This window comes from Paramisgurnus dabryanus, chromosome 8, assembly GCF_030506205.2.
Source record: "Paramisgurnus dabryanus chromosome 8, PD_genome_1.1, whole genome shotgun sequence".
Lineage (NCBI taxonomy): Eukaryota > Metazoa > Chordata > Actinopteri > Cypriniformes > Cobitidae > Paramisgurnus > Paramisgurnus dabryanus.
In genome coordinates, this window is record NC_133344.1 from 28,478,505 (window position 1) to 28,500,730 (window position 22,226).

A 22,226-nucleotide genomic window follows, 5' to 3' on the forward strand; every position below is an offset into this window, starting at 1 on the left:
ATTTATGTACTTTTATATAATTTATTCAAACTGTTATAAGCCTATCTTTGTATCAATTACTAAATAGCTTTCGTGCCATCTGTCCTGACCTTTTGGGAAAAGCCAAGTCTCGACCTGGAGTAGGGGGGCCTGGGTGAGAATAGGAACCATTCCCTGTTCAGTGACCTTAGGTTTAAAGATCCAGGCCACAATCACCATGGGGCAGCAACACCATCAAGTATGCGCCTTTGTAGACTCAAGGGCCGCCAGGAGTTTTATGGACTTTAAGATGGCCCAAAGTCTTGCAATTCAACCTATGACTCTCCAAGAACCCCTTAACATTAATGCAGTTGACGACCCCTTTAATATCATTGTCTAAATGCCTTATGCCTATGCCAAATAAAGCATTGTCTTTACCAGCCTGCTGGAATCAGGTCGGTCACTTCTAACCCTTTTCAGTTAGAAGTGGGGAACCACCAAGAATTGATTCAGTTTTTCTTAATTTATACTCCTAAACTCCATATAAGCCTTGGCTTCCCAGGGTTGACTGTTCAAGTCATGGATTTTCCCAGGATCAAACCAGTCATTAGCAAGTCCCCTCATTACCCTCCCGAGCCATCCCAAGTTCCCCGGGAATACATGGACCTCCTCAAAGTCTTCAGTAAGGTCCAAGCTGCCACACTGCCCCCTCACAGATCATACAACTGTGCCAGAGCTTATGTCAGGAACTTTCCCACCCGGTGGAAAGCTTTTTTCCCTCTCTGGCCCTGAGAGATTAGCTATGGACAAGTATCTGAAGGAAGCTCTAGTTAATGGATTAATTCATCCTTCCACATCACTGGCAGGAGCTGGTTTCTTCTTTGTTGAAAAAAAGGATGGTAGTCTCAGGCCTTGTATTGATTATCAAGGCTTAAATAACACCACAATTAAGAATCGTTACCCCCTCCCACCTATGACCACAGCCTTTGAAATCCAGCAGGGGGCCCATCTTTACCTAACTGGACCTTCGAAATGCATACCATCTTGTCAGGATTTGGGAGGGGGATGAATGGAAGACTGCATTTCATTCCCGACAGGCCACTACGAGTACCAGATAATGCCATTCAGGCTGGTTAATGCTCCTGTAAATTTTACCTTTTCTTAGTATAGTATAAGTACAACTTAGGGAACATAATAAATAATAAAATGACACATGCAAGTGCAAATGTCTGGCCATATCTACAACCACAATATAAAATTCGACAACCCAGTGTTTAATTATGTCAATCTTAAGGTAAGATGATTTTATTTATGAAAGCAAACTTTTGGTTTTTGGCCTAGGATCATTGGGGCTGGTTTTGTTATTCAATCCTGCATATTCCATTATGCCATACAGACCAAGCGAGAATGGAAGGCAAATTTTACATCCCTCCTGAATGAAACAAGGCACAATTTTAAATATGACTATGATAGAAAAAGTCAGGTTTAAAAAAAAAGCTAAAAGCAGAGTTTGTGTGTTTTGGAAGAGGCGTTGTTGTTTTGGAGAGCACTATGAAGGTAGGGTGGGACAACCCATCACAAGGTCTATATAAAACACAGCACAAACAACTGAGGGATTTGTAGTTTTGTGCACATCAAACCTTCCCAGTTAATAAGTTTAGCATTTCATTTGTTCATACTGTTTGTTTTTCATTACACCGTATTTAACTGCTATGCTGAACTTAACAGAAAGCAACAATCTGAGCAACACTTCTTTGTTGTATCATTTAAAACCATTAAATGAAAAGCCGTTGCTGGTGCAGGTTCTGGTGGGAATACTTCTCTATGTAAATGGACTAATGATCTTCACATTCCTGAAGAAAGAGGTCTTCTTGGAAGAAACACGTTACATCTTATTTGCTCAGACACTTTTTGTTGACTCTACTAATATGCTCTTAACTTGTTTAACCTTGACCGGAAGTGTTAATCAATATCCAGTTCACATTATTCCATGTTGTATCTTCTGTACAGTTATGTCTGTGCTCACTGTTTGTACTCCTGTGACTCTTGTAGCGATGTGTTTGGAGCGCTATGTGGCTATATGTTTGCCTTTAAGACACTCCAGCATTTCAACACCCAAAAACACTTTAATTGTACTTATTGTGATATGGGCTGTCAGTTTTGTTTTACCACTGTTTGTACTTATAGTGTTTCTTGTCTATGCTTCACCTGTTGTCCTGCAATCATATGTTGTCTGTAGTGTGGAGGTCCTGTTACGAGTAAACTGGCTGGCAGACACGAGGGCTGCAAGTCTACAGATATTATTTATCATAATGTTTTGTACTGTCATCTCCACCTACATTAAAATTATGACTGCAGCCCGATCAGCCACATCTGAAAACAAAAAGTCATCTAAGGGTCTCAGAACTGTAATTCTCCATGGTATTCAGCTATTTCTATGTATGCTGCAGTTTATAATGCCTTATATAGAAACGCCTTTATGGAAAGTAGATTTAGTGGTGTTTTTTAATGTAAAATACTCAAATTACATTCTGTTTATTATCTCACCTCGTTGTCTGAGTCCACTAATTTATGGATTAAGAGACAAGAAGTTTTCTAATGCTCTGAAACATTACGCCTTTTGCGGCATTGCCATGGACTGTAATCGGCATAAAAATAGGTTAGATAAGACAACCCCTTTAGGGGTTTAGTTAATATTTTTGTATACAAATAGTCATGCCATGTATTGTTTCAATAAAATACATACTCTTCATGTGTAACACTGATGTCATATCAGATCATTAGCTATAAGCACTATAAACATAATTTTGTCTTGTTGGTAATATACAGTTGGCCTACAATATGCCTTGCATTTATAAAAAAAGGCCTGTATAAAATATTTTTAGTAAAAAATGTGTCAATGTAACCTGAAAGTTATGTAATAAAAATAAGTAAATGCTTATAGTCCTTGTGTTTATGTAGTCTTATTTTGAAGATATTAATGGACTTTTAGTTTGTATTTGGTTCTGTTGTTCTTGGCTTTACTGTTCCTCTTTATACTGTGTCTTTATAGCAACAGATTAGCCATCATAACTTGTTTCTGGTGTAGTTCTGGCCGTTTTTAAATCCGAAGGCTGCTGAGGTTGCATTTTTAGGCTGTATACATTATTATTTCAGAATATTAACAATTATAAAGTTGAATATTATTCTTAGTTAATCATTAATTGTTGTAATATGCCTATGAATTGGTAATGTAATGCTCAGATGACTTAAATAAATCAGGCTTGTTGACATCTGCAGCCTTCATACAGTATGCGACCTCCGTGGCTGCAGCTTTTGGACTGAGAAACGGTTATTGTGTGTTTTTTTTTTTGTGTAATGTAATGTTTGTGTAGCTGGGAAGGAGAGGGCAGCACTTAGACGTTTTTACACCATATATTGTAGCATTGAAACACTTTATACCCTAATGTCAAAAAAGTTACTCAAATCAATGAACAGCACTAATAAAGCCCTATTCTTACAGATCATTAACTAAAACATTTTGGTTTAGGGTTTAGTTACGCTTTAAGGTACTATAATGTACCTTTAAAGTACTAATATGTACTTTTTTTGTGCAAATATGTATTTCTTATACTATTATGAACTCTTTAGGTATAAAGATGTACTTTTGACAGCTGGGGTGCATATTTTGACAATTAAAAAAAAATTCATAGTGTATATAAAGCTATATCATAATAGCTAACATAAACAGGCTCAAAACACCAACTCACAAAAAACAAAGAAAACTGATGACTTATATTAATAAATAAGATCATGATTGAACATGTTACCAGTTTATAATATAATAATGTCTTCAGGTTGCTTATATGATCAGATATGCAGTGAAATGTTTACCTTCTGCAAATTGTATCTTGTGTATGTTACAATAAACAAATTTAACTCAAATTAGATATAAACGATTATGGCCTTGGTTCAGTGTCTGTCTGTGCTTTATAAATAGGGCTGACAATAAAGCATGTATGTGTTTAGTGTTTTTAATAGTGCTAATTAAAGAATTAAAGAAACCAAATTAACTCTAAGACCCTAGAGGAAAGATGTGTTAACTTAGTAGCACAGTGATTTGTAACAGCAAGAATAAATCTGTGTAATCTATTACTATGGTCCTTTTGACTCATCACCAGAGGTCACTGTCTCCTATCTAATGTAAATGTCTCTATTACAAATCAAGCAGCAAGTCTAACCTGTTTAAAAGAATGGGTTTGAAAAAGTTTTCATTTCCAGAAAAAACAGCAGTCTCATCATTTGTACTAAAGCTGACAGTATCTGTTCTCCTTTCAATCTCATTGTGGTCTTGTAGAAACCTTTAAGATCTTAAATTGATTTTTTCGTTATGGAATTGTCATTTATATTTTTAAACTATTATATATCAGAATATTATTAAAAATGCATTTTTTCTGTAACTTTATTTCTGGTTTGCAATAGAGTAAATTACAGCACAAGCACATTTTTTTAAACGTCTGAATCACTTAACCCTTGTGTGGTGTTCGGGTCTGTGGGACCCGTTTTTAATGTTTACTAACAGAAAAATTATGCAATTAATCATAGTTTCAACCTCAGATTCATTGGCCTTGGCTCATTTTCTATAAAGAACATAAAAATGAACAACTTGATAATGACTGTACACTGTACACCCCCCCCCCCCCTACACATTTATATTACATATGTGGTGTTCGGGTTCACTGGACCCGGGGTTAATAAGAGAGTAAAAATTGAATGTGCTATGTAACTTCACTCTGTTTTTCTTCTATTTGGGACTCCTGTGAGTGCATGAGTGTGTTTGTATATATGTCTGTACATATGTGATGGATCCATGTCAGAGTTTTGTCCCTCTGCACTTGCTGTAACAGCGCAAGGATACAACATGTTATATATCAAGCATGAACACTCATCTGGCCCCACTGTCCCAAACACTTTACCTTCTGTCTAACAGGAACCAATCTACATTTTACCATAATATCCCTTACAAAAAATAACCATGGTTGTATTATAGTAAAAGTGTAGTAATCATGGTAAATGGTGTCTTGATAACAATTTGTAAAGCCATGAGTTTACAACAAAACCTATGGTGTGTGCGCACGTGTGTGTGTGTGTGTGTGTATGAGTGCGTGAGATAAAGAAAGTAAATAGAGAAGTAGAAATAGAGAAAGTAAAAATTATATCCAAGCATTTTTATCATTTTAGGTTGTAGCCAATAGCAACACATTGTACTGCAGTGTGTGTGGACATAAGATGGACAGGAAGACACAGTATACGTCTATAAAATGCAAGAAATGCATATGCAACACAGCTACAGGGGAAATAATTTGCTTCTTATGTGTTGTGTAGGCTGGCATGAACAGGTTATGTGTTCAATGTGGATGATATGTTATGATACGGCATCTTTCCAGATGGGGCTTGTGCTATGTAAACTGACACAAATGTGTACAATTTCAAACTTAGTTCAAAGAATTAAACATCAAAGTGATGAAAAACGTATTTGAGATGAAAAAGTGATTAATACTTATTTAAGATAAACATGTTTTTCCCCAATATCTGGGGGAGAATAGAATTTTCTTCTCTTATTTCATATTATCACAAAAACGAATAGCACTTTAATCTATAAATAGTCCTCTACTAGTGGTAAATGACAAATATAAACCATATATTCTGTTTATTTTACTTGCAATAAGGCTAAAGTAAACATCTGTAAACAGTTATACATAAATTTGTATGACTGCATTGTTTTAAGATACAAATAATGCAGTGGGTCCACTAGACCCACAAACATTGTCTAAGTAACAAAAATATGAACACCACACGAGGGTTAATCAATAATATGGTTTGTATTATACTCCTAAAAAAAAAATGCAATTTGAGTGTTGTCATGACCATGACATGTTCTCTAAAGAACAAAAGTTTATTTTCTACTGGGAAAGAAGTATTTGACAGAGTTGGTATTGGTAGTTTGGTTGATTGTTAGGGGTTATCTGCCCCCATTCACCCTGGAAACTACGGCACTGCAATAATGGCATGTCAGTAATATTCACCTATAAATTTGAATTCAAAATATGTCATAAAATGATTGTGTCCTGATACTTTTCAACATATTGTAATTACAGCGTTTTTCTCATGAGCTGTGAATTGTCAGTTAATAAACTCAATATTGAGGAGAAGACTCAGCTGGCACAGGTGGTGCAAAGCAGCTTGTATCCTATCAGTGACAGTGAATATCTGTGGAGATGCTTGGCTTTTCAAAGAGCTCACGCTTTCAGGAACGACAGCACGACCCCCTCGATTAAACAACAGGTTCATTCTTTGCTCTGCTGCTGACCTCATTGTCTCTTTGTGGAGTGAAAATCCAGAGTTACATTCAGCTCAATGGTTTGGTGTTAAACAGCTGCTGGTCTGTAATGGAGGTGAGCGGATGAGAAAGAGTTTAAACAGATGCTCACAGGATATCACTGGATAGTGGCGTAAACATGGTGAGTCATAGTGTTGTCTTATTTAAAAGCATTAGATCATATTTTTTGACAAGGTGTTGTTTATTTTAAATGATTGAGACTTTTGAATCTCTGCTTTCAATTTTTACTCGCTATGTACATTTTCAGCTCTGTAGAGTAAAGTTAAAGGTATCAGCATAAAGTATGTTGTGATTACTTTGTCATACTTAGTTTTGTTTTAATGAGAACATTGGGATGTAACAAAACTTAATCACTAATAATGAGAAAGTATTTTGTTCATGGCTGATTGTGATTGGTTGTGATATTGGGATTTGATGGTGTCGCTGTTTACAGAATCTTAGTAGAGATGTTTTGTCAGTCATTGAGAATCCAGTAGTGGTCAGACAGTCTCTTCATACACAACAACTAGAAGTGAATGAATCAGCTCAAAATAATCTCACCTGGATCACAGAACTTCAGACTTTTCACCCAGGCAAGTCTTTGTTACTGACATACATGTACACCTAAATCTAATCTTTAGCTGAATATAATATAGCCAATAGGAGTTCTTTAAATACAATTCGATAATTATTTTTTTTATTCTTAAACAATTATTCATATTATTACTTGGATCACTTTTGTTTCATTCAGTGTCTGGTAAAGTGTTAACCCAGAAGCTGTTGCGGGTATTAGCAGCTGTTTGTGTACTCTGTCTGCTGGGAGGGGTTGTGGTTGGTGTTTGGTTTATAGGTAAAATATTATACATCTTAATACTACAATAGTTGTGTCATTTGTACACATACAGTACAGAAATATTGAGCATCAATGTGAAATATGTTTCAGTGAATGTTTGATGTCTTTGTCTAGTGAAAGTTCTCCTAAGACCAAACTCAGATCAGAGCCCTGCAAGTTTAGGAGACAACAAAGATACCTCCTTCTGTAACATAACAGAAGAAATCTATGTGACAGACCCCAGGAAAGGTATCTGTTTCTTGTGTTGTGTATGTTACCCTTTAATCCAGATTCAGTTAAACAACACAGCAGGTAAACACTGCACAGTGGACATTCAACTGAACACAATAGCCAGTCAAACATGCCAGCTGAGTGTTGAAACAAACAATACAATTATAATGTTGTTACCATTACAATTTTATAAACATTAATTTGCTTGTCTATCCACATTAACCTGGTTTTTAGTCTCTCAATGTTGGAAATATGTCTCTTAGATAAATCAAGATTAAATGCACCATGCAGAGTGCTCTTTACATGGGAAATAAAAACAGCACGCGCTTCCCTTTTTAGCTGAACTAAAGGCGTCTTGGTTGTTTCTCTGAACTGAGACCTGTGTTATTTTCACACAAAATATTCAATTGCTTAGAAGTTATGAAAACAGAATTTAAACATGACATACAGTATCTCATCTGACAGCAATAACAGCATGTTTTTTAAAGGTATTGCGGAGGATTTTCTTTTTCCGGGTGGATCATCAAGACTATTGGTCCTCCTAATTGTCAATCAGGAGTGTTGTGCAATTGCATTTTTTAAAAAGTGGAGAAGGCGGTTCTTTTCTAAAATTCAAGAAAATCCACCTTTAAGTAACTTACACAGACAGGAATAGCTTATTAAAAATGTTAGTTTTACCTTAGCTTGGAAAAACTCTAGATTATATGGCCATTTAAGACACTGAAGATGTCCGAGTACTCTTTGCACAGGTATTTTATAAACTGAGTGTTTCCCTCCTTTGTTAAAAAAAATCTCGAGTCCACACGAAAACACAAACACATGAAGCCCTGTCAAGCGCCAAACCAACAGATGGCGACATTTCCCTAACTGTAAACCCATGTTGGCCAATCAGAAGCCATTGCAGAGTTTCCCCTGACCAGGTAACGGGCAAAAAACTCCTGTTTGACCCATAGACATTAGCCTATATACGTAGACGCCTCATGACGTGCTGGAAGGTAAACCAGTGTCGACGCCATATTGGTTGGGTCTCCTCACTCTACGCTAGCATCAGAGTCAATGGAGAACGAGCAACTATGCCTGTATTTTGTGCAGTATACGGTTATAATAACCGGCACAGTATTAATACCAGATTGCAAGGAATTACCTTTCACAAGCAAACAATAATTTTGGTTATTTTACCATTTATAATATTATGTCACATGGAACCAAACCTAGTGAAAATCGGGTAAAAATTTGGGGAGTTATGATTATTGTAGTAGAAGATACACCTTCCTCAGTAGAAATAAATGCAGGGGGCGCATTAGGGACCCATCCAAGATTGTGACGGCGCTGATACGTCAGCTCCAATAGGCAGCGTCAGTCTATGAAGCGTCTACATATATAATGTCTACGGTTTCACCGGCCACACAACAACGCTGCAACTGGAGTTTCTAAAAACTTCACCCTGGCAGGAGTTTTTATAAAAGTTTGGTTTCATTCACCTGATACTGTGTTTGCGTGTGGACGAATGTTCAAACTGCATTTAAAATGTAATGATGGGAAAATGAAGCCTCAAAAGGAGCACAAACTTCTCCAGTTTCGAACTAATATTTAAAGCTTCAAGTGTTGAAAACATGTCATGTCATTTCTACATTAACAAAACATGCTTTGAATCGAGGCTTCATCTGGCACACCCATTTTTGCACGACACAATCTCCGAACCCTCGGTTCAAATGTTACATGACTAAAAAAAGGTGCAGCTTTGAAAATACCATTGAAGGTGTGGACAGGGCCTTAACCTTTTATCAGCATGAATGCATAGAATGTTTTTGCTGTCTCACAACAGTGATGGAATGTATCAGCATAATTTATTAGTTAAAAATGTATTTGTTATTTATTATTAAAAACACTTAATGTCACCGTATTCAGGGCCATTTTATTAAATAAAATACAAATTATATGAAAAATATACACAGTAAATTTGCCAGGGCCCCTTGCTGGTCATATAGGCCCATGCATTAATCTGTTCCTGTGTGCACTGGGTTATTTTGACTGAACTGGGTTCAGTGTTTTACAGGATCAGTGGTGAAAACTCTCTTCTGGAGATTCAGCTGGAGAAACTACAGATGTGGCTGCCCGTGTGTTTTGAGAGGTGGAACTCATCTCTGGGAACTCTTGTATGTCGACAGCTGGGATATCTGAGGTGAACATGATGACAACTAAATCACACACACACACTTACAGATCTCAACACCTTTTACTTCACCACCAGCTGTGACTGTTTTCTGTAGGTCAGATATTCACAGAGTGACCGCTGTGTTGAAATGTAGTAATGTGAACTAATTGAAAATATGATGACATTTTGAAAAACTAAAAGAACAGTTCAGCTGAAAATAAAAATTCTGTCATCGTTTAATCACCCTCATGCCAATCCAAACACGTATGATTTCATTAATTCAATAAACTCAATAAGAGATAATTTTCACAAAATCTTGTTGCGCTTTTTGAAAAAAAAAAAAGAAAAGTTTGTAGCATGATCTTGAAAATAATTTTCTATTGTAAAAGTAAGTCACAACATTAAGGTAAATAATTATGGACAAAACTGTAATTTTTAAAGCTATACTGCTCTTACAAATAATAATTTGTAAGCAGCAAGTTTTGTCTCTCTTTACAGATTATCAAAGCACAAAGGTGTTAATCTGACTGATGTTGGGCCAAACTACACAGATGGATTTGTCCAAATTACCTCTGAACACCAAAACAACTTGGAAAGATTATGGCGTTTCAGGTACTTATGTTGTATCTCGAATGAAATTTCTAAATGAACACAAGTTTAGTTTACACTGTTTATATATACTATAGGGGAAGCTGTAGTACGGGAAAAATCATAGCTCTGAAATGTTTTGGTGAGTAATAAAAAACAAATATTACTTAACTATTATTAGTCTGAAATAAATGTTCCATGCTGTTTGTTTATACTGAGATCTGTTTCTTTAAAGAGTGTGGCACCAGAGCAAAATTACCAAGGATTATTGGAGGAGAGGAAGCCACTTTAGGCAGATGGCCCTGGCAGGTGAGTCTTTACTACAGTAACCGTCACACCTGTGGAGGATCCATCATCACTAACCAGTGGATAGTTACAGCTGCTCACTGTGTCCACAAGTAAGATTTTACATTTACAATAACTCAAGTCTTAGTGTTTATACTTATATGAATCTCATCAAACCTGAATACAGGTATATCAGTGTCATTATGTTTTTTTGCAATGCAAAAAAGTGTTGAAATATAGAGCGGTTATAAAGTTGAAGGTACAGGCATAAACAGATTATAGATGCAACCTAATACCTGTACACAATGCCACAGACAATGTATGTATTGTATTGTAACAGATTAAAGTTGGTCCACATAACATCTAATTTGCTTACTTATTAAAGTTACAGGCTACCTCAGGTGTCCAGTTGGGTGGTTTATGCTGGTATTGTTACCCGCAATTCAGCTAAACTGGCTCAATATCAAGGCTTTTCTGTGGAGAGGATCATCCACAACAAGAATTATAACCACAGGACTCATGACAATGATATCGCTTTGGTTAAGTTAACAACTCCTTTGAATTTCTCAGGTAACTGAAATTAGGTTTACAGTATGTGATACTGTCTATACAATGTATATGAGAGAATATGTGTTATAGTTCTTTAAAAAAAACTAAAATACATCTTTGCACCTTTCTTCAACCACCAGACACCATTAGACCAGTGTGTTTACCACAGTATAACCAAGATCTCCCTGGAGGAACCCAATGCTGGATCTCTGGTTGGGGATACACACAGCCAGATGATGGTATTGTTATAAAACAAATGTAATATATCTTATTTATATTTGTAATGTGATTTAAAACTATAAAAGATGAAAAACTAAATTGTACATAAATGTAAATTGTTTCCATTTCTTTTATGCAGTTCACATACCAGAGGTTCTTAAAGAGGCACCTGTACCTTTGATCAGCACAAAGAAATGTAACAGCTCTTGCATGTACAATGGTGAGATCACCGCTCGAATGATCTGTGCAGGATACACAGAAGGGAAAGTGGATGCGTGTCAGGTGAGCTCTCATACTACTCAAGTGAAAGTTAACAAATAAATATATTTTATTAACAGCAAATAAATTTGTAGGGTAAAAATGGAGAAGATAATTTGTTTATTTTAGGGAGACAGTGGAGGTCCTCTGGTTTGTCAGGATGAGAACATCTGGAGGCTTGTTGGTGTTGTTAGTTGGGGAACAGGCTGTGCTGAGCCAAACCAGCCTGGTGTTTACACAAAAGTGTCGGAGTATTTAGAGTGGATTTATGAGATTATAGAGGTTGGTAAATGAAGACTTCATTAAAGAGCTTTTTAAAGTCAAACTGCTGTTAAATAAGTTTACTTATTTAATGTTGAAGTCTCAAGTTGTGCTTTTACATTCTGTTCCAGAGCTACTAAATCTCCAGACCTCTTTTTGCTGAATATCCTGACTATTTTTAAGATATGCTATTATAATTTATTTAGTGAAGCATCACATTAAACGTAAATATTACATTTAGATTTTGTATTTGTGTTTGTGTTTTGATTTTTTTACCTTGTTAAAAATAAATGTTTGACAATATTTGTGAAAATATTTTGTTCATTACTTATTCTAAAACAGATATTATGAAGGATGTGAGATTATAAAAATAAACTTTACTTTCTCATGTGTGTTACTTTTCTGGAGTAAAGCTGCTCCAACTTCTCTGCCTTAAAGTTTCATGTCTACCTCTAGTAGTAAGACCGTAATTATCAGGTTCAGATGTGTTTGATTAGGAATGAAGCTAAACTCTGCAGGACAGCGGCCCTCCAGGAGCAGGACTGGACACCCCTGATGTAGGCCATATGGGGTTAACACTATGCTTTTCCAGTCAGGGGAAAGGTTGTTTTTCCCCCATGTCGACTTTTTCCGTTTTGACAAGACAACTACTGAAGCTGCGTCCCAATTCACCTACCGGTACTTCTACTATGTCCTAATAATGTATTATGTTTTTGTGTAGTATGTACATTTGAGTGCAGAGGAAAAAGGTATGTATACACTGATGCAAGTTTTTTGGAAGCATGTTAAGAGCCCATCAAGACAAGACACATTGAGCTTTAAAATAATAATAATAGGAGTAATCAAAAGGCCCAAAATAATGTTGTAGATTTATTAACAGTATCAATATTATACTATAGTTTTTACTTTTACTACTAAAACTGTGGAGAAAGAATCTCTCACGTCAGATTACTAATGAGCATTTGCTTTTGTACCAACACAAACATGAACTTTTACACATAGAACAATTAAGAAAGAAAACACAAAATATTTCAACAAGAGTTCACCTGCTGCTCTTTTGTAAACTTCACAAATGTACAAGTTTTCAGTCTGTTCCTGTATTCCTTATGAGGAAATGATGGGAGGAGCTATGACATTCACAGTGAGGAGAATACTGGAGTGAAAGTGAAACTGTGCTACTGGACAACGTGGAAATCTGAGCTATTTTTCTTTTCAAACTGAAATATATATATATATATATATATATATATATATATATATAATTGGCGCTCACTCATTGGTAAGTGATTAAAATTTACTTAAGCAGTTTTGTGATGTTATTAGTCTGATTCAGTCTAGTCTAATGAGTAGATTATATAGTTGAGTGGAATCAACTTGACAAAAAATAAAGATTTCAACAATTAAAAGGTATATTCAACGTGGGCTTTCTGCAATAAAATAAGGTTGAATTGTACGGAGTCTTTCATTTGGTTGTAAGGAAATGTTTAGTTAGTATTATTATTGTCACCTGACTGAAAGACTAAACAGTTCCTGAAGTTTCTGTTGGCTACTGTAAGCAGACTAAACTTAAGGAAATACTAGGTTTCATAAGATATATTTCATAAAAACTTTTTGTGCTGTGAAATATGTAGTTTCTTTGAATAGATCTGTGTACTTTGGACTCAAACAACATGTTTAGCTGCCAACACAATGCAAATGTCTCACTTTTGAGTTTAGATGTTATATTAGGCCTACTGGTTGTTGTTTATTGTTGTTTATTACACGGCTCTCTGGAATGCTTGATTCTGATTGGTCAGTTGAGACATTTGCAGGTTCTTTCTTTTCAAATAATAGACCTTTCTCACAACTTCCGTATTTAGGACCGGAACTACGCAATCGTCGTGGAAATCTACTTCCTCCGCAGTCAAGGCAATGTAAAAAGCCGTATCTGTTCCATCAATTCCCTGTTGATGGTGAAGGTATACAGAAGTGGATTCAGGCTATCCGGCGAGACTTATAATGTGTCGTTTTAGTTAACAGTTCAGTAACAGTTATACTCGCTCTCTACTTACCTAGAAATTTATGGACAAATTCTTCATGGAAAAAGTTTTCCTCCATTAGTCGTGTCACATCAGCAAATGTAATATGTTTTTCTAGTGTGTTGACGCTTGACAGGAACTCCGCTTACACGACGATTACGTATTTCCGGTTACTGTGAGAAAGGTCTATAACCACTCCAAAATAATAACGCATAGCCGGACTACTTGCACGAGTAAAATCGCTCCGCGCCAATAAAGATCAATAAAGATTACTGTCTGTTTGGCGCCATCTTGTGACAAACACTCGACAACCACGACAAGACACAGAGAGCTTACTGAGACTGAACTTGACAAAATAGAGCATGACAGCTACGAAGCCAACACACAAAAAAATACAGAATGGGCATTAAAACTTCTCAAAGACTGGCTAAAAGAGAAAAAAATGGAGACAGACAAGTATGAAGCAGAGGATCTTAATAAGGTATTACGATCATTTTATGCATCTGTGCAAAGTTTCGCGGAAGGATAAAAATGTTAATTTAAAACAAATATGCCAATAAAATGTTTCAAATTCATATTCATGTCCAGTTTTTTTCTTATGTGGCAAGTAGCCGTGTAATAAGCGGGATAATGTAGAGGCAGCCGGTAGTTATTGGGAAATAAGCCCCTTCAGTGTGATACAAGACCCTCCGCTTCGCGTCGGGTCCTGATCACACTGTCGGGGCTTATTTCCCAATAACTACCGGCTGCTTCTACATTATCCCTTACTTATTTTAAAGTACAGACAAATAAGTTTGTTTTTTGATTCAACATAATTAGTGACTTTGTACTTAAATAGATTTAAAGAGCAATGGCAGAATCTTCATCAACCTCCCCACACAGACAGACCAGAAGAAACAGTATGGATACACCTCCAATGGGTCAGTAACTTAAAAGAAACAAAAATAATGGTGTATTAATAACAATGTTTATGTATATGAATAAAACATTTGTGTCAATGACATTGATCAAGGTCATTTAATCTTTGTTGGATAAAAACTGAATTGTTGATGTGAATGTTTTTCTTGACTTTGCATGTACAGTACATATTTTAAATGTGGCTCATTGTCTATATTTGTTTTTTATTTTCAGATCTGAGATCCTCCAGTGGTGCCCTGTCAGAGGAGCTGCAGTGTTCAATCTGTCTGGATGTGTTTAGTGATCCAGTCAGCACTCCATGTGGACACAACTTCTGTAAACACTGTTTAAAACAGTGCTGGGACACGAGCCAGGGTTATCACTGCCCCCTCTGTAAAGAAAAATTCAATAAAAGACCCGATCTCAAAATCAACACAACACTTAGAGAGATCGTGCAGCTCTTTAAAGAAAGATCTGGTCAGAAGAAATCTGAGGTTTTGTGTGACATGTGTGATGATAAAAAGCTAAAAGCCTTGAAGTTCTGCCTTGTGTGTCAGATCTCTTACTGTGAAACTCATCTGGAGCCTCATCAGAGAATCCCTAATTTTAAGAAACACAAACTGATTGATCCTGTAGAGAATCCTGAGGACTTTATATGCCAGAAACATGAGAAACCCCTCGAGTTGTATTGTAGAGATGATCAGACATGTGTGTGTATGCTGTGTGCTGTGACAGAGCACAAGACTCACAACACTGTTGCGTTAGAGGAAGAGAGTGGAGAGAGGAAGGTAAGAGCTTCTAGCAATGTAAATCAGGCATGTGCAACTTCGGTCCTGGAGGGCCGGTGTCCTGCAGAGTTTAGCTCCAACTTGCCTCAGCACACCTGCCTAAAAGTTTCTAGTATGCCTAGTAAGACCTTAATTGGCTGCTTCAGGTGTGTTTAATTATGGTTGGAGCTAAACTCTGCAGGACACCGGCCCTCCAGGACCGAAGTTGAACATCCCTGATGTAAATGATCATAATTTCATTCACACAACAATATCTGACAGAAGATCTGATCTGCGTTCAGTGATGAAGTGTTTCTGTATCTTTAGCCTGAACTGAAGAAGATACAGACAGATGTGAAGCAAAAGATTCAGGACAGAATGAACAAAATTCAGGATATCAAACACTCAGCAGAACTTAGGAAAGTGAGTATTTATTATATTATGTGGAATTATAAAATAAAAGTGGCATGCTTTGCACAAAAAAATCTCATGTAAAAATTTGATGACAAATATTTAAATTCATATAGAAATCTTAGACATTGCTTTCAAACTTTAATATCTTTTTATCATTACATCATTCATTAAATTTTTTTGTCTTTGATTTATACAAATATTTTTGGTATGTAATGAAATATGTTAAATATTTTATGTATCATGATGTTTTGAAGCTGAAATAAATATAAGAACTGCATGTATTTATTGTTTTATTAGAAGCGCACAGAGAAAGAGAAATCAGACAGTGCTGAGCTCTTCAGTGCTTTGATCAGATCTATTGAGAGATGTCATACTGAACTGCTGGAGATGATGGAGCAGAAGCAGAAAACAGTAGAGAAACATGATGAAGATCTCATTAAAGATCTGGAGCAGGAGATCAGTGAGCTGAAGTGGAGAAACCGTGAGCTGGATAAGCTTTTACACACTGAAGATCATCTTCATCTCCTGCAGGTCAGTGCTCCTCTGTCTTTGCTCCCATCACTTCTTAATACTCCTCATGCTGAGATTTCTCTTATCTCCTGATGTAGATTTACCCATCAGTGTGTAGCCCTGTAAACACCAAACACTGTCCTGAGATCAGTGATACTGAAATACAGCTCAGTGTGGAACCTCTAGTGAAAGCTCTGACTGAACTACAGAAGACTCTAGATGAGAAACTCAGTGAAACTGGTGAGTTAATATCAAATGAAGAAAATTGATGTTCATTATTAAATATGTTATGTAAAATAATTCATGTTTTGGAAATGTACTTGTAAATAAAAAACAATAATATTTATAATCAACATTTTGTTGTCTAGTGTGACAAAATGCCTTACTGTAATCAAACAATGGTATTAAAATCATTAATTCAGTAAACAGTTACAAATAAATATTCTTGTATCATCAGTCTTCATTGCCATACACAGTTTGTCTCATTATTTTGATTGTCATTTGTCTCTACAGTGTTGAAGAGAGTGCAGCAATATGCAGGTATGATCTATGATCTTCCAGTGTCACACAGTAACGGCGCATTCACACGGGGCGTAAGCGTTGACGCTTCCCATTCACTTTTAATGGGTGACATCAAGCGTTGGCGAACTGATGATGGCCGATTCACATGGTACGCGGCAACCGCGAGTGTTTAGTTCTTTTTCAATAGGAGACTTGCGGAAAGCGGCAAAACGGGGGCGGTTACAGAGGTGAAGCGGAGTTGGTCCACACGCCTTGCTCGTGCACCCAAAATCCTATTCCTTCTCCGGACATGGTACTTCATGACAGGCGCCTTTGAAGATAAACATATTTGCACTAAATGCTGCACAAAACGCTTCCAATACAAGAGAAAAGCTGAAGCCGCGCGGCGATTTTGCCGCTTACCGCGTACCATGTGGTAAATGCGGTGATTTTGCGTGGCTCACTATTGCGCAATGCGGTTTTACCGCCTTCATTTACTAAAATAAAATTATTATTTAAATCCAGAACAAGCTGCACCGATGTAGAAGCAGGGTAGGCTAAGTTACATGTCTTTCCTTTTATGAGAAAAAGATTAACAAGCTATACTAGCCTTCAGCTAAATATATTTTTGAAAAAAAAAAAAATTGAAGAACGATTTTCTAACAAGAAGGTTTTTTAAGTGCATATTTACAGAGCATCGGTAAATACAGAACACAACAGTGTCTTAAAGAAATTAAAATTAGACAGTATTTATGCACCTGTAAATGTACAAAACGAATGCAATAGCTTACAGAAGGCAATGAATATTTATTTATGGCATTTTCAATAATATATTAGTAGATAAATTAACATCTATAAAGTATGAAAACGAATAAATCATTATTTTGGCTAAATTAAGCTGGATGGATAATTTTTATAACTGTCATCCTTTCAGAACAAGCTTATATGCTATCTATAATAACTTACATTATATCCTGAGTGTTACTTGGCCGAAAATATGTAGAAATACATGCAAGTAAAAAAGTAAAGAACAAAAATGTTTACCTCACGCGGATAGAACGAAAAGCCGTTAATTAAGCGGACTGAGAACGTGCAGAAACAGTCAAGTCGGCAGATGATCATCAATGTTTATAATGTTTCACGCAGGTACTGTTGATGATAAACTTTCATATCTAAATGTCAGGTATAAGTATTCAGTCAGTTAATAATAAAGCCACCGGCGTTATTGCAACATCCTTATCCACGGAGCGGACGCTGTATACAATGAAAAAAAGGTTTTTATTTTAAGTGGTTTTAATGCTGGTAAGCAATCAGTTATATGCCGCTTTGTATTTGTGTTGATCAGTTAAATTAAAGTAATTTTAATCTTAGAAACTGCATCAAGATGCAGACGACGCTACAGTTATTCAGTCATCTTTAACTTTTTCACACATTCACTGTATTTAACGAAATATGAATAGCATAGTATTACATTTTGAATTCAAATTCACACAAAAAAAAAAGTTACTCTCATAACTATTGACAATCTATTTGGCCTTTATTATACATGTATGCTTTGAAAAACAAGAATAGCTATATATTAATTTAACGTGAAAAACGCTGTTGTTGCAATTGTTTTCCTCCTCGCTCTAAAAGTGTGGCGCATCTCTCTCACCATGCTTACCTCTATTCCCTGCGAGTTTTTTGGCGCATACAAGAAGTTCCTCTACTCAAAAGACCAATGCTGGGTCCCAATTCGCCTACTTATACTACGACCTAAAAGTATGTACTGTTTTTGTGAGGAAAATGTACGTACTTTTGAGTGTGTAGCAAAAGAGTATGCACGTTCTGGGACGTACTTCGATGACGTCATGCAAAGTGAACGACAACGTGGTTGCCTAGTTACGCACACCAAACGCAGGTCGTTTGTGAGGCGGCTGGTTATGATGTTCATGTGCAACAATGTGTGAAATGAAAGCTACTTATTTTAAAGTCAAAATAGTTAAAGTTTATAGTATAACTATTGTTTAACGTATTTTATGGTTATTTTATACTTATGTTTGCAAATCAGAAATACCGCGATGAAAATGAACCATGCTTTTACTATAGTAAAAGTTTAGTAACCATATTTCTTAATAAAGTTAACATTTGTACAGCCACAGTATTACTACAAATAAGTCAGTGTGGTTAAACTATGATTAGTGTAGTAAAAGGTGTTTTTTTCATAAGGGTTTATAGTAAGGTATAAATCTAAGACAGAAACATAAAAAGAAATACATAAAAAAGACACGTGGATGACACAGCTACAGCCATGGTACTTTATTTTCACAACATCAACCGAATATTACGAGACAATGAAAGATAACTTTAATTAGGGTTAAACATTTAAATTCTTACACTTAAAAGCTGAGGGGGCATCTCCGCTGCTGCGTCTGGCTGCCATATTTACATCACCACAAAGCTCCTCCCTCCCGCACGCAATGGGTTGTGGGCAATATTAGCCGTTAGAGTGTGGATCGATCTGCACTTCGAAATCTAACCGGAAATAGTAGACCATCCGGGTATCTTTGGGATACTCATTTCAACATACTACGTTTTGGGACGTACTAATTCTAGTTTCGAATACTATTTAGGACGGATAGTATGCGAATTGGGACTCAGCACGAGATTCCTTGCGAATAGAACATGCGCAGTACACAAATCAATGTTCCTTTTGATGGGAATATCCCGATGCGCGTTTACATGACCAAAATTTCGGGTTAGAAAAGAGGTAACCCAGGGGTAATATTCGGGATTTTAAAAACAGGAATATGAGCATATTCGGGTTTTTGCCGGTGTTTACATGGACGTGCGCGACCGGGTTATTGCTAATATTCCGGATTTGAACGGGTTATTGGCTGCATGTAAACGCAGTCAGTGATTGGCTGTTGGCCACGCTTCAGACAAGCCTTCTGTTAAACGTTAACGCTTACACCCCGTGTGAATGTACAGTAATATTGTCAATTCGTACGATACATAAAATCAGTTTAGAATGTATTTTCTTTTAATACTAAAAACATCAAAGTCCTTCTGAAGTTCTGATTCATAATCTGTTTTCTCTCTATCAGTGGATTTGACTCTGGATCCTGACACAGCTTATCCATATCTCATCCTGTCTGATGATGGAAAACAAGTGAGATCTGGAAACATTAAACTTAAACTCCCAGACAAACCAGAGAGATTTGACAGTTGTACCTGTGCTCTGGCAAAAGAGGGATTCTCATCAGGAAGATTTTATTTTGAGGTTCAGGTAAAGGAAAAGACTGAATGGGATCTTGGAGTAGCCAGAGAATCCATTAACAGAAAGGGAAAGATCATACTGTCTCCTGCAAATGGATACTGGACAGTCATTCTAAGAAATGAGAATCAGTATCAGGCTTGTGGGGCTCCTCCTCTCTCTCTCTCTCTGAGAGTAAAGCCTGAGGTTGTGGGGGTGTTTGTGGATTATGAGGAGGGTTTGGTCTCCTTCTATGATGTGAAGGCCAGGTCTCATATTTACTCTTTCACTGGTCAATCTTTCACTGAGAAACTCTATCCTTTCTTTAGCCCTGATCATATTAAAAAGGGACCACTAATAATCTCACAAGTTAAACTGCTAAAGTGAGACACATAAACTTAATAATAATTATCATTGTATATTTTTATTAATTAAAATCTGAATATTATTTAAAATGTCTGTAAAAATGTGTTTGCTGATTCACTGTAAATAGTAATAGTTGGATCTACTTAGAAAAATTGCTTCAATTGGTAACACTTAAATACATTTATCAACTTAAATTTTCTCACTTTGAGATAAAAAGATTAATTCAATTTGTAACACTTCAAATGTTTTTTTTGGTTTTTCCACTTAAAGGAAAACACCACCATTTTTTAATATTTTACTGATCTTCCTTCAACTTAGACAAATTAATACCTACCTCTCTTTTTCCAAATGCATGCACTTAATCATTGTAAAGCAAATCAATTTAGCCTAGCCCCATTCATTCCTTAGGATCCAAACAGGGATCAATTTAGAAGCCACCAAACACTTCCATGTTTTCCCTATTTAAAGACTGTTACATGAGTAGTTACATGAGTAGTGTGGCACAAAAAAGTGGCGTTTTCCTAACCGGATAAAAAATTAAAACTATATTGTATGGCAGAAGAGCACTCAGTTTGCAGCACTTCGACCTTGGGCGCAGTAACATCATCACTCCTGACTTCAGAAGTTTGAGCGAGAGGGGGAGTGATTGAAATAAACAGCGACTTTTGTTGCAGTTTCAGCTAAATCACTCCTAAACTTGGCTCCTTTTTGTTCTCACAGTCGCAAACGGAAATACCTATAACACAGTTTTTTACCTGATGGGGGGGTGGACCAATCACAGTGCTTGCGGTCTGCGTAGAACTGACTTGCTGTTAAAAATTTTGCACACAATGTGTTCTCTAACGTTTATTCCATGAAAAGATTGCAGAGAAATATTAAATGTAAATATTTTTTGTGAGCAATATTTTTGTTAAAAACAAAACACTTGAATGACTGTAACAGGTGAAGGTTGTTACACAGTCTGTAACATGAATATCTTTAATGAGGTTTGGTTTTTCAAAGAGCTCACAGATCGACCTCATATCTCTCTTCATAAAACAACAGGTTTATTCTTTTCTCTGCTGCTGAACTTGTTGTCTCTTTGGGGAGTTAAAATCTTGAGTTACATTCAGCTCAATGGTTTGGTGTTAAACAGCTGCTGGTGTGTAGAGTCTTATGGATGAGAAAGAGTTTAAACAGATGCTGACAGGAGATCACTGGATCACAGTGAGGTAAAGTCATAGTGCGATCTCATTTAAAACAATAGATAATACTTGTGACAATTTGTTTTAGATTTGGATGGATTGCTGCAATCTTTGCTTTGAAGATGCTTTCACTCAATTTGGGAATATCTATATGTCTTGTGGATGAGACTTTTTTTTTTAGAAAACAACAGCAAGAAAATTAGCACTTGTGTCAAAAACCTGTTTGTGTTAATAACACAGAATGTATGTGTTTATGTTCTTTACTGGGTTCCTCACTGTCAATTTTATTCATGTACCGTATTCTGATATTATATTACTGTCTAGAAAAACAATATTTAACATTTTTGCACATTTTGTTTCCTATGATGTGCAAATTATTGTATAGTTGTATATCATTCTAATGTATAAAGTATTGACGACATTGTATTGTTTATCCTGACCTCTTTCAGCACAAAATAAATGGCTAAAAATAATGACAGTAATGTTGCTCTTCAGAGTGTTGCATTATTTTCATTTCAATTGTTTGTTTTGTTTTAATGAAAACATTTTGATAAAGAGAAAACAAAAACTAATTTGATGTACTAATGTAGATAAAGTTCACACATTCAACAAAATGTCAGTAATATATGATACAGTGCAC

General features: G+C 36.1%; 3 protein-coding genes across 3 annotated transcripts; all 3 read left to right on the forward strand.

Annotated features, from left to right (window-relative positions):
- The first annotated feature begins 1,670 nt into the window (after positions 1–1,670).
- Positions 1,671–6,306, forward strand: LOC135770259 (odorant receptor 131-2-like). The gene is made up of 2 exons (XM_065279987.1): positions 1,671–2,617; positions 6,096–6,306. The coding sequence occupies exons 1-2, from the start codon at positions 1,671–1,673 to the stop codon at positions 6,304–6,306; spliced, it is 1,158 nt and encodes a 385-aa protein (XP_065136059.1).
- Positions 6,307–6,386: 80 nt separating this feature from the next.
- tmprss5 (transmembrane serine protease 5) lies at positions 6,387–11,851 on the forward strand. Its single transcript, XM_065279988.2, has 12 exons — positions 6,387–6,392; positions 6,771–6,909; positions 7,068–7,166; positions 7,284–7,397; positions 9,426–9,561; positions 10,033–10,146; positions 10,221–10,264; positions 10,358–10,520; positions 10,793–10,977; positions 11,097–11,195; positions 11,315–11,457; positions 11,563–11,851. Exons 1-12 carry the CDS (start codon positions 6,387–6,389, stop codon positions 11,725–11,727), a joined length of 1,407 nt encoding a protein of 468 aa, XP_065136060.1. The 3' UTR covers positions 11,728–11,851.
- A 2,654-nt stretch (positions 11,852–14,505) lies between these two features.
- Positions 14,506–22,060, forward strand: LOC135771220 (E3 ubiquitin-protein ligase TRIM39-like). The gene is made up of 7 exons (XM_065281380.1): positions 14,506–14,632; positions 14,844–15,397; positions 15,704–15,799; positions 16,088–16,321; positions 16,399–16,540; positions 16,814–16,840; positions 19,888–22,060. Exons 1-7 carry the CDS (start codon positions 14,563–14,565, stop codon positions 20,421–20,423), a joined length of 1,659 nt encoding a protein of 552 aa, XP_065137452.1. The 5' UTR covers positions 14,506–14,562; the 3' UTR covers positions 20,424–22,060.
- Positions 22,061–22,226: the final 166 nt, after the last annotated feature.

Excerpts from the sequence above, each read along its gene's own strand:
- LOC135770259 (XM_065279987.1), top strand. The coding sequence starts at position 1,671 with ATGCTGAACTTAACAGAAAGCAACAATCTGAGCAACACTTCTTTGTTG. Across the intron at positions 2,618-6,095 it reads TGTAATCGGCATAAAAATAG|CGTTTTTCTCATGAGCTGTG; the intron begins GTTAGATAAGAC and ends TTGTAATTACAG.
- tmprss5 (XM_065279988.2), top strand. Across the intron at positions 10,265-10,357 it reads CATAGCTCTGAAATGTTTTG|AGTGTGGCACCAGAGCAAAA; the intron begins GTGAGTAATAAA and ends GTTTCTTTAAAG. Across the intron at positions 11,196-11,314 it reads ATACACACAGCCAGATGATG|TTCACATACCAGAGGTTCTT; the intron begins GTATTGTTATAA and ends TCTTTTATGCAG.
- LOC135771220 (XM_065281380.1), top strand. The coding sequence starts at position 14,563 with ATGGCAGAATCTTCATCAACCTCCCCACACAGACAGACCAGAAGAAAC. Across the intron at positions 15,800-16,087 it reads ACTCAGCAGAACTTAGGAAA|AAGCGCACAGAGAAAGAGAA; the intron begins GTGAGTATTTAT and ends TTGTTTTATTAG. Across the intron at positions 16,322-16,398 it reads ATCATCTTCATCTCCTGCAG|ATTTACCCATCAGTGTGTAG; the intron begins GTCAGTGCTCCT and ends CTCCTGATGTAG.